At 34.3% G+C, this 12,323-nt stretch overlaps 1 protein-coding gene across 1 annotated transcript in view; it reads right to left on the bottom strand.

The window, feature by feature from the left end:
- The window catches only part of LOC141395011 (uncharacterized), a 44,383-nt gene extending 32,699 nt beyond the window's left edge, over window positions 1-11,684 (bottom strand). Inside the window, exons 1-2 of the mRNA XM_073970314.1 lie at window positions 10,721-11,684; window positions 10,459-10,656 (exon numbers count right to left, since the gene is read on the bottom strand). Coding sequence (XP_073826415.1) covers window positions 10,459-10,656; window positions 10,721-11,242 — 720 coding nt within the window. The 5' untranslated portion in view covers window positions 11,243-11,684. The remainder of the gene's footprint in view (window positions 1-10,458; window positions 10,657-10,720) is intronic.
- Between the last annotated feature and the right edge of the window lie 639 nt (window positions 11,685-12,323).

The raw sequence follows: 12,323 nt of genomic DNA, 5'->3' as shown, positions 1-12,323 counted from the left end.
CTTCAATAACAGTAGAGTAATAAGTAGTAAAAATAATTAAAAACAATTAACATATTTTTGCTAATTAAAACTTAAATAGAGATCAGTCTAATTTAGACTATGTTAACAACATTTTGAGACATATTAGAATGTTGTTGATGCTAAATGAAATAATATTTTGTTAATAGTCGTCGCACAGAGATAATAAACGGGTTGATTGATTTTTTTTATTTCTCTGTGATTCGATTGTTTTATAATCGCTGATACACATTCGTATAAAATCAAACATACATAAATATATTTCAATATTTACTACTAAAAGGCACTAATGTGTCGATAATCAACATCAACGAGTTTTTTTGTTCGTATTTCAAGTTCAATGATTGTCGTCGTTTTGATATTTTTTGGGGGTTTGTTTTTAATTTTAGCGTAGAAAAAATGACAGGTACTCGATAAGTCATTAGATTAGTTCTAGTGTTAAATATGTATGTATTTCGAAACTAGACAGTTTAGTTGTTTAAGAAATGTAGCGATTCATATTAAGCTAATTAATAAAAATATGTCCATTTATGGTAGAAAAAAATTAAAATAAATATGTTTTTTTTTTCTTAATTTGTCAATATTTAAATTCTCGTTATTTGAGTTCAATAAAAGCCGGAAAAATAAAACACTGTAAAAATCAATGTTATTACAACAAATAAGGCTAACGGTACGTTTACAATGGATGCTAAAGCACTTGCTTTAGGAAAATATGTGTTTTATCTTAATACCTACATATTGCCACCATTAATGCCCGAAGTCGCCTTTATAAGATTAATATTCCATAAAACTGTTTTTCATTTTGTAACGTTTTTTGCTTCTACTGTAAAATTATTATTTTGTTAGTTACGACTTTTGGCATTTATGGTGACGATATATAAAACAGCTCAGTGATAAGTGCGTCGTGACTGACAGACGTTTCAACGACCATGCGAAAGAGTTGAACCTTGGAAATTGGAATGGGGGTCACTGTTGCTGTCTGAGATTATGCTGGGTTTTTGGAAATTCGAAGCAAAAGGGTACATATAGTACTAAAAATGTACTAAGTGCTGTGTCATTGTATATAGCAAATGGGTAAATAACCGTGATATACGGTAGTGTAGTAGAGGAATTAATTTTTTAAAGATTTAATTACTTTTTATACCCTCCACCATAGGATGGGGGTATATTAAGTTTGTCACTACGTTTGTAACTACTCGAAATAATCATTGTAGACCCCACAAAGTATATATATTCTTGATCAGCGCGCAATTCTACATCGATATAGCCATGTCCGTCCGTCTGTCCGTCTGTCCGTCTGTGGAAATCACTCTAGCGTCCGAACGGATTGATGTAGGTTGATGAAATTTTGGGAAAATATGTTATATTTACGTAGGACTTTTGGTATTGAAAGCGGGCTATGTAGGTCCACGCTTTCGTATAGCCCCCATACAAAATGACGCGTGACGCGTCGTCTTTTTAAGGAGTTTTTAAGATATTTGGAGTTTTTAAGATATACCACCGAATTGGTTGTAATTTGGTACTTTGTGTCTCCAGAAGCCAAAAAATATTCCTACCAAAGTTGGGTTATATAGGTCCACGGTTTGGTATAGCCCCCATATAACGCCCCATATAAAGTACGCGTCATTTTAAAATATTTTGAATATATTAGACCCATTTGACCACAGAATTGGTTGTAATTTGGTATTTTGTGTCTTCAGAGGCCAGAAAACATTCCTACCAAAGTTGGGTTATATAGGTCCACGTTTTGGTATAGCCCCCACATAAGGCCCCTTATAAAGTGCGCGTCATTTTAATATATTTTGAATGTATTAGACCCATTTGACCAAAGAATCGGTTGTAAGTTTGTATTTTGTGTTTCCAGAGGCTAAGAAACATTTCTACCATAAAATGTTTATATAGGTCCACGTGTTGATATAGCCCCCATAATACAATATCTCCCGATTTTCGATATTTTAAACGTTTTAGCCTCATTATCACACCGAGATGGCTGAAATTTGGTATTTAGTCTTCTTTAGGCGTATAAAACTTTCCCCCTAGAAATTTGTAGGTATTGGTCCACGTCATCATATAGCCCCCATAGAACGGTACCTTCCGAATTTCGGTATCTTGAAGGTTGTGTCCACATTAATCCACCGAAATGGCTGAAATTTGTGGTGGAGGGTATAAAAAGTTCGGCCCGACCGAACTTAACGCTTTTCTTACTTGTTATAAATTCAAATACCTGGACCTATACCCCCAACGTAGACAAAATACAAAACTTTTGCAATTTCGGTGGGATATTGAGACCACAACCTTAAAAATACCGAAAATCGGGACGTACCGTTCAACCATTTCGAAAGGATGTTCAGACCACAACCTTCAAAATACCGAAAATCGGGAGGTACCATTCTATGGGGGCTATATCAAAACGTGGACCGATATAATCAATTATCAATTTCAAACATAAGCTCTTTCTTTAAAATATCTGTATCTTGATTTCAACAAAGGGCCGGACGGACAGACGACATGTTTACATCGACGTAGATGTAAGTCGATGTAACTATGTCCGTCTGTCTGTCCTTCCGTGTCCGTCGATGATCGCTTAGACGCTAAATCGCTAAAGCTAGAAATTTGGAGTGTGGATTGTTCTTGGCGTGTAGGCATGGGATAAGGCTGGGTTTTGGGAATTCGAACTAGAATGGTACAAAAAGTACTGAAAGGTACTAAATATGGTACCCTTTGGTTAGAATTCTGAAATTTGAAAAGAGGGTCACTGATGGAGATTTAGAAAGATGCATAAAGGGTTAGTGGAAATTCGACCTATAAGTGTACGAAAAAGTGCTAAAAGTTACTACTGTTGCTACCAATTGTACATTTTGAACGTTATAGCTAGAATCTTGAAATTTGGTATTAGGGATATGTAATACCGATTTCTGTTAATCGATTAATCGGTTATTAGCCGTAAAATCTCTAAAAATCGTAGTCGACTATTGACTGTGGGAAAACTTCTCTCCACTTATTTTACTCTCTTTAAACTAAAAATTTGCAGAATGTTATCGATCAACAATTTGCAAGAAGTCAGCTGATTTCACAAACAAGAAGTTTGGTGGATAAGATTAAATTTTAAATTTACGAAAATTGTTTGATTATCCATTACTACAACAATAATTCTCTTTCCATATCATATATTAACGGCTGGCCGTCCACATAGTGTTCCTCCTACTCCATGGATGCGCCGCTTTTTGCTGGGATTTTATACCTTAGAAATAAAACAATCATCATAAACTACAAAATAAGTTATTTTACAAAATAAGTCGTTTTCCATAATTTATTTAGTTATCTCTTTTCTTTTTTATCTTGTAGTTATTTTAATAACCAAATGTTTGTTTATGTTTTTGCCAAGAATTGCAAAGTCCGTCACAAAACATTCGAATTTAAATCAGCTGATCAAACTTGCAAATTCTTACAAGGAAAATTTTGCTTGCAAAAACTTGTAAGTTCTCAGTAACAAAAGTCTCCAAAACTCTCCAAAATTCTCTCACAATTCTCTCCAAATTCGCTCTCTTTTACTTTACAAGTTTGTTATCGAACAGCATTTTGTAAAAGTTTTTACAAATTTGTACAAACTTTTGGGTTATCGTACAGACCTCGTATAACCGATAATTCTTAATCGACTTTCGAAAGTCGGTGTGAACTATTATTCGTAGACGACCTTTGTCGTAGTCTATTATTAGGTGTGTTCGTTTACTCAACAATTTGTACAAGTCCATTAACTTCTTGTAATCGACTAATGTCTTTTGCATTGTACTGTAGAGTAAACGAACAACATCCAGTAACAATTAGTACAAATTTTGAGTGAACGAACACACATATTATTCGTAGTCGACTATTAATCGTGGACGACTATTAGTCGTAGTTGACTATTGGGTGTGCTAAAACCGCATAATGGACGATACTTTTTTGTACATTTGTACATCACAGATTGCATCAACGAAAATGGTCGATAATATTCGATTATGATCGGTTTTCCGCGGTTAACGAATAATCGAAACTCGAATTTAAGTGCACTCTCAAATAATCGACTAACCGAAAATCGAGTTTTAAGTTTTTCACGAAAACCGTATAATCGAAAAACCGATTATTGCATTTCACTGCGTATCCCTATTTGGTATGTGAATCAAGGTTGGGAAGTGGTGTTACATATGTGTACCAAAAGTACTAAACTTGGTACAAATTGGATTTGGGTGGACTGATAGACCTGTAGTGGGATTCTGTAACTCATTTTTGCTGTTACCGACAAAAATCGGTAAAAGTTAATCGCAAAATTATGACTAAAAACATAAAGAAAAGTTGGCATCACTGTTTGTGTCGGTAGAGGCGAGCGAATATTTTTTATTCACCGTTAACTTACCGAAAAATTTCGTTAATTATCGAAATTATAAGCATTTTAATTTTACCGACAATTATCGATAACAGCAAAAATGAGTTACAGAATCCCACTACTGGAAAACTAAAATTTGGAATTAAGATTACTGTTGGACTGTGGCATTGAGGTAGTTTTGTAAATTCTTACTTATGGTTACGGAAAGTACTTAATGGTACTAAATTTGGTATAATTAGGATTTGGGTGAACGGATAGAACTTGAATCCTTAAATTCGGAATTAAGGGTATGATTGAGGTAGTTTTCTAAATTCTTACTTATGGTTTTCTAAATTCTTACCCAAACTTTGGCGCAATTAAGTTTGGGTAAACGAATAGAGCTGGAATCCTAAAATTTGGAATAAAGATTACAGTTGAAGTGTACGATTGAGGTAGTTTTGGAAATTCGTACTTATGGATACGAAAGAACTAAATTTGGTACAATTTGGATCTGAGCGAACGGATAGTGCTGGAATTCTGAAATTTGTAATTAAGATTACTGTAATATTGAGACAGTTTTGGTGCTTATTGGTACAAAGAGTAATAAATGGTACTAAATTTTGTACAATTTGGATTAGTGTGAACGAATAGAACTGGAATTGGTATTGGAAATTGGTTATATCCGTCCATGTTTTCGTATAGACCCCACAGTACTAAACTTCCCGATTTTCGGTATTTTCAAGGTTTTATCAGTATTGGTATATCGAAAAGGCTGAAATTGGATATTTGATGTTCTTTCGAACCACCTTTTGATATAGCCTCCAAAGAACGAAACCTCCCACTTTTCAATATTTTCAAGCATTTAACCACATTATCCAACCGAATTAGCTGAAATTTGGTATTAACCCCCTGTTTTTGTAACTATTTTTTGTTCGTTCGTCTATATTCGTAATAATTCAGGCATCCATATCTCAGCCCCCAGATGACATACGGACCTAATGTTTCGTAGACGCGTTCCATATATAGTTAAGAATTCCTCTTTTAAATATCAGAGCTCTACATTTGCGCTGAGGCGAGTAAATCGATCCACAAAATTTGACAATTCGTGTGAGAAGAATAAAAACTTTTACAAAAACTGGGGGTAAGTTTCGTTAGGTTTTGATATACTCATAGATTTTTCCACCCGAAATGGCTAAAAGTTGTGGGTAAAAAAAAAATTTCTACAGGGAATTGTAGGTATAGCTTCATGTTTTGATATAGCCCCAACAACCCAGGTAACGATTTTGGGAATTTGTAAGGTTTTATACACATTATCCAACAGAAGTATCTGAATTTTAGTATTATGTCTCAATGGGGGATTAAAATAGAGAATGGTCGGTACAGGACTACGTTTTGATATTAATAACGGTACCTCCAGATTTTCAATATTTTAAAGGTTTTAGCCACATTATAAACCCGAAAAACATTTCTGTAGGTAATGGCCCACGTTTTTATATAACGGAACTTCCTGGATTTGAGAATTTTGAAGGTTTATGCTACATTGTTCTTCCGAAATAGAAAAGGTTGATATTTATATATAATTTGATACAAAAGTTTTCATTACCCCTGGAATGTGCGTTATTTAAAAAGGGGTAGGCTACATCGGTTCACGTTCTGATTTGGCCCATGCATATAACGGTTCAATCCGAATTTCAGCATTTTGAAGATTTCAGTCTTATAATACAACAAAAATGGCTGGTATTTAGTCTTCGTTGGGGCTACAGAACTTCTCCGGGCGATTTTCGGTATTTTTAAGGTTTTAGAGCAGAGATGCTCTTCTTTGCAAAGATAGTATACTCAGCGATCCTACTAAGTTGTCTTTGAATTTCCTTTTCTCCCTCACGTACACTGTGCGTGAACAAAACAAACAAGAAACAAAATCATTTGGTTGTTGCTTTTTTCACTCATACATTCACACATGCTTTCATTTCGATTGTATTTTGATGGTCGTCGCTGTTTTAGAGACCCCTGCAGGAAGCCTGGGGTCAAGTGTCGACATGTCACCACTTTGTCTACTATTATGGTGACTTTGTCAACATGTTGTCAACAATCTTTACTTTTACTTTCATTATTAAAATTTACAATTTAAACAAAAGTCTAGTGCTTGAGTTAAGTTCATTCTCTAATAACGAAATCCATTGAGTTTCTAAATGTACTATTTATATATGTATGTAGCTTTATATCTACCAGAAAGTTTCAAATAAACCAAACAATCTAATAGTGAAACTCTGGTACCAATGTCTCCATATGACCCTTCATGAACTATTGACTCACTACATCCATCCAATGTCTCTATTGACTTACTACCTCCAATGACAACACATCGTCCCCGACTGACTTACTAGTTCCAATATCACTAGTGACTTTCGAATGACACGTTTATACAAAATGTTCTATAGGAATTTACATGAGTTGTCTACAATTTGTCAATAGTACTGTTGACAATGTCAGTAGTAAGTCAGTATAGATTCATTATTGACATTTCCTACAGGGATATTATCCAACCGAAATGGCTGAAATTTAAGACTGTGACTTAACAGCAATAGCATTTGTAACAACTTAAAAAAATTAGCTTCTCATCGATTAAAAATTTTGCACTAGATTTGCTGGCATCAAACGAAAAATGTATGACTTAATTTCGATAAATAAATTAGCAAATTAGCAATAAATTCCTCAATAACTTAGTAAACCCTGCGTCGAACTCCGAACGTGATTATTTAATCATTTTTCATTAACATAAGCAGAATGTTTATAAATACTATTTCATACATGTATGTATGTACATATTTTCATCAAATATTGATAAACAATTCAATTGGTTAAACTAACTTATTAAATACAATCTCTCCAGCTTGCATTTCCATATCATCTATTACAAGCTCTCCAGTTAGCATTTCCATAAAATTACGAAGGGAACTAGAAAAGTTTCTAACCTAGCAGACACCGTTTGAATTTTTTTTTTGGAAAATTTGAGAGTTTTTATCCTAAACATACTCAGAACAGTTTGACATATGATCATGTGTTGTGTTGTGTGACTTGACGCCATGTGATTTTTTTTTTTTGAAAATTAGACAGTTTTTGTCCAGAACTTACTCAGGACAGTTTGACATACGATGATGTGGTATGTTGTTTACAGTGACTTGACGCCATTTGACATTCTTTTGACAAAAAGAATCGCTCAAAAAGGTTCTTGTCAATTTGAGCAAAGAAATTGTGAATAAATACGATCACGGTGCTTCAACGACGTTTAGATTCCGAAACAAAACAGCAATCGAACGTGACGTTCTTCGAAGGTGAGCCAATTCCATCGAAAGTTGTTCATTGAAGAAACATTTCGAAGCAACTGGTGGCCTGTTTCTTCTGTTAAACTGACCATGTGGCTACTATACGGCTTGAGAAACGTATACTATGTTTACATTTACGAAATCCACTCGATTTCAACTGTCAATTCCATTGCTCAAACGTCAAATGAAATCCAGTCGATTTCAGATGAGTTTTCATTTGACGTATAGGCAAAGCAATTGACAGTTGATATCTAGTGAATTTCGTAAATGTAAACATAGTAGTAGGATGGTTAATTCTTAGTGATACACACAGAAAAAAATGTTACTCATTTGATAAAGAAATTCAAAGATTCAATCAAAAATTTATCGATTTTCCGGCGATAAAAAAATTGTCATATTAACAAAATTCGATAATATTATTTGATCACAAAGTAAAAGTATAACTGATAAAATATTTCACATATTGACATAAATATTTATCAAAATATTCCACATATTCCATTTTATCAGTTCAATATAAAAAATCGATAAATATTTTAGTCAATATGTAAAATATTTTATCAGTTGTATTTTTACTTTGTGATCAAATAATTTTATCGAATTACGTTAATAAAATTTTTTTCGGTGCACTACAGTTTGTTTGCCTGAAGTCTCCTGAGAAATGCGAAAAAACGATCAAGAGAAGACGAATCAGTGTTCGCCATGACAATAGGTGTGTCTTTTTTACGTGATAATTTATACTAATTATTACGAAATGTTACTAAATGCCATTGATGTCAACGCCTTCACGTTGTCGTAACAACAGAGAATAACGAATTTAAATGAGAGCTATGTCAGCCGTGGTTTAATAAAGGGACATTACTCTCCCATCAATTCTCTCTCATATATTTTGGACACCAATGCTAAATGCTGTCTTTTTACATAAAAGTTCAGTAGAAGTGAGCGAAATGAGAGAACAATTTTGACAATTGTTTGCTGAGAACTTGCTAAAGATTGCTAGAAGAATTTTTCCCAGCAACATTTAGCATGTTCGATCAGCTGTTTTTTCAATCATATGTTGATGACAGTTGGCTAATACGATAACTTTACCAGCAATAAATACTCGGCAAGTTCCAGCAACTTCTCTCAGTGAATTTTACTCTCTCAAGCAAGAAAAATTTCTGAAAGTTATCAAACAACACTTTGTGAGAGCAGGCAAGAAAGTCAGCTGTTACCGAGAATGTATGAACATTGTTTTCGTTTCTTTTGATATTTTAATCCAAATGGAACAAAACCAATGGAACAAAGCAATAATCCTATCCACAACGCCTTAGGATCTAAAAAAATGTGAAATTTTGAAATTTTCTTGGTCAAAAATGTTAACATTTCATCTTGTTTACATTGAACAGCTGATTAAAAGTCAGTTGGCCAAACTTACAAATTTTTATGGGGCAAATTTTCCCAGCAAAATTTTGCAAGTTCTCAGTCACAGAACTGTCAAAAAATCTCTCTCATCTCGCTCTCTTTTACTGGACAAATTTGTTATCGAACAGCATTCAGTAAAACTTTTTACGAATTTGTACAAATTTTTGGGTTATCGTACAGACCTAATATTTGTTTGATTTTTGTCGAAAAACACTGCAAATATATTCTCTGTTCCAGAACCTGCAAGAAGCTACTATTTTTTACTACGATAACATTTTTTCCTTTATGTTATCGAAAAAAATAGTAAAAATTAGTAGATTCTTGCAGTACTGGAACAGACCAATTGTAATTATTTTATTAATCTATTATTTATCTTTTTATTTATTTTACTTAAAATTATGGAACTTTTACACTGCTTTCAATTTGGTTTTTCTTTCATACATACATATATTGGCGCCAATGTTTTTTTTGTGGTATTCAACTGTTATTTTGCTAAAGTTTACTAAATTCTGTCAGGAAGAAAATACGTGGTCAATGATATTCGTCGCCAGAAGATGCTGTTGAAGTGTTAAAAACCATGTTTTGGAGGTGTCTCAATCGGTGTGGAAAAAGTGCTTCAACAATTGGTTTGAGCGCATGAAAAAGTGTATATAGTAGGTGTAAGTAGTTGATCTTCTCATATTTACCTCTCATTACAGAATGAGGGTTAATAAGAGTTATTTAGGCCTTAAATTTTTAATGACTTTACATAAAAATAACCACATAATACCTTTCCAACCTGCTGGTGGTATAGACTGACTAAAAATACCAACAATTGCTCAACGAACAACAAAGAAAATGGAATTCGAAAATTGTCTATCACTAAGTCATTTATGTTGTTGGTGGTTTTTTGGTGGGAAAATAATTTTTCGCGCTTGTTGCTGCTGATGACCCTGAAATGAATTCAACAAGAGCGCGGTGCAATTCTGGTGAATTTTGTTTAGCAAATGACGACATTTTGGGATGACATCATTAAGAAGGGGGCAGGCAAGACATTATGGGAGGATATAAAAAAGTGGGTAAAAATAAACTAGCAAAAAAACGCCAATAGGTACTTTTTGCTTTGATTTTTCCTCTTTCGGTTTGTTTTGGTCGAATTGTCACAAAGCGGCGTAATCTAAACATAAATAACCACATAAGTAAATGATTTTTATTTTTAGTTTGGGAATTAGCAAATACAAATACTATTAGAGCAGCGGAACGACAACAACATCGACCCCAAGAGTAACGTCAAAAGGTAATTTAGTTAGTGGATATGCCTAACATGCCCTTCCTGGCTGCTGATTTATGGATTTTTTTATATTTTTGGGGTAATTTGTGTGTTTTGCTTACCTGATACCTGCGACCATTTTCATCCTTTGCCCACATGGCATTGGGTATTTGACAGCGTTTGAGTATGACCCTTAACACGGTCTCCATGCAAGTGTCATAGGTCAATTCCGTATCGGCAGTGGGTTCTTTCTTTTTGCTGGATTTCGTTTTTATCGATGCATTATCCTGGCCAGAGGTAAGTCTTTCTTTGAGGAAATTCTGCAAAATAATGCATGGAGTTAGGAAAACTCTTCTGCAAGGGTCTTTCGGTTTCATAACTTACTGGGGTATGAATTTTGTTAATACTTTTCAAACTGCCACCAATGCCATTGGATTTTAGCGATTGTCCTTCATGAGGTTTTATTAAATATTCCGATTTTCTTCGTCGCTTGGGAAAGGTACCAAATTGATTTGGAGTTGTGTTATCATCTGCGGCGGCAGTGGTGGTGGTGGCAGTGGCATTGTTGGTGGTGCTATTATTATCAGAACTAATAGATACGGTTTGTTGTTGTTCCAAGGCAATTGAAACACTTTCTGTATCCCCACCTGTGGTGGTGGCTTCACTGGCATTTGTGGTTTTCCTTGTGCCTGTGGGTGTTTGGGTCAACACAGCTGTTGAGGGAGTCCGACTATTAATGCTTGGTGCCACAACTCCTGTTGCACTTTTCAATGAAATACCACCAGCTAAAGTGGCCGTCTCCGCTTTCTCGGATTTGGCATCATATTTATGACCCAGGATATTCTGTTTCAGACGTTGTTCCTCTTCCTCTGTGGGTATGGTAACAATAAACAGAACTGCCGACATTCCAGCGGTTTTTTAAGTTAGGTTGTTTTAGTTACAATTTAATTTCTTATTTTTGTTAAATATTTCCAATATTTTTCTGTTAAATATGCACTTTTTAATTATTTGTTATTTTTTAATGCTCCAGCATTTTTATTATTTTTGTTTTTTTTTTTTGGTTTGTTTTCAAAATTTTGTTTTCGAAATTTTGCCTGTCCGCACAACCGAAGAAAAACATCGACTGAAATGCTTGTTGGTTCGCTGCTCTTCGAATAGCCAGCTAACAGCCAGCCACCAGTAACCGAAAAGCAAAAACAACATAACGACAGACTCAACTGCTTATTTTACTCTTCTTTTCCCACAAAAATGCCACCTGCTTTTTTCTCTGCCCGTAGTCTTCTTAGTTCCACCAACAAATTCCAATACAGATAACGGTCTTAACCCACTGAATTGTGAGATTGAGAGCGAGTGAACGACCGAGAGAGAGAGCTAGCTACTACAACAAAAAACTACAATAATACAGATTTTGACATATTTTCGAATTTTTTAATCTATAACAAAAATAAAAAAATAAATTTATTGAAAATTGTACAGTGGGTGTCAAAAATACACTCACTTTTGTGTAGTATACCTACATACTCGTATATAGTTGCAGTCGTCTACAAAGTATCCTATTCACTTTTTGGATTTCTCTTTTTAAAGATTGTCGATGAAGATAACGAACCGTGAAATTGAGTAACAAGCTGCAGGATGTCTAATTGTCACAAACAATTGCCAAGGTAGAACATAGTTATGCCAAAAATACAGATGGTTTTTTGAAGATACACATCCACAAGACAGATGTTCTTCGTAGGAGTGATTGACAATGGGGGTTATCATGAATGAAATTTTCCCGTGAGTTTTGTTTTTCCGCCGTTGCAACTTAAGGGAGAAAGTGAAAAAATTCACGGAGAATTGCCGTCCATGATAACCCCCAATATGTTCGTAAGTATGCGGGTTGAAATATTCCCACTAAACCATTTTTGCCGAGATCGTAAGAATTCGGACAATTTGTATGAAGCGTTTCACAGAATTCTGAACGTTTTGTTGAGAGAAATTCGAAAAG

The sequence above is a fragment of the Musca autumnalis genome, unplaced genomic scaffold, assembly GCF_047663935.1.
Source record: "Musca autumnalis isolate F117 unplaced genomic scaffold, ASM4766393v1 scaffold_2, whole genome shotgun sequence".
Lineage (NCBI taxonomy): Eukaryota > Metazoa > Arthropoda > Insecta > Diptera > Muscidae > Musca > Musca autumnalis.
The sequence above is the reverse complement of the archived record's forward strand: the minus strand, read 5'-3'. Positions and strand labels throughout refer to the sequence as shown.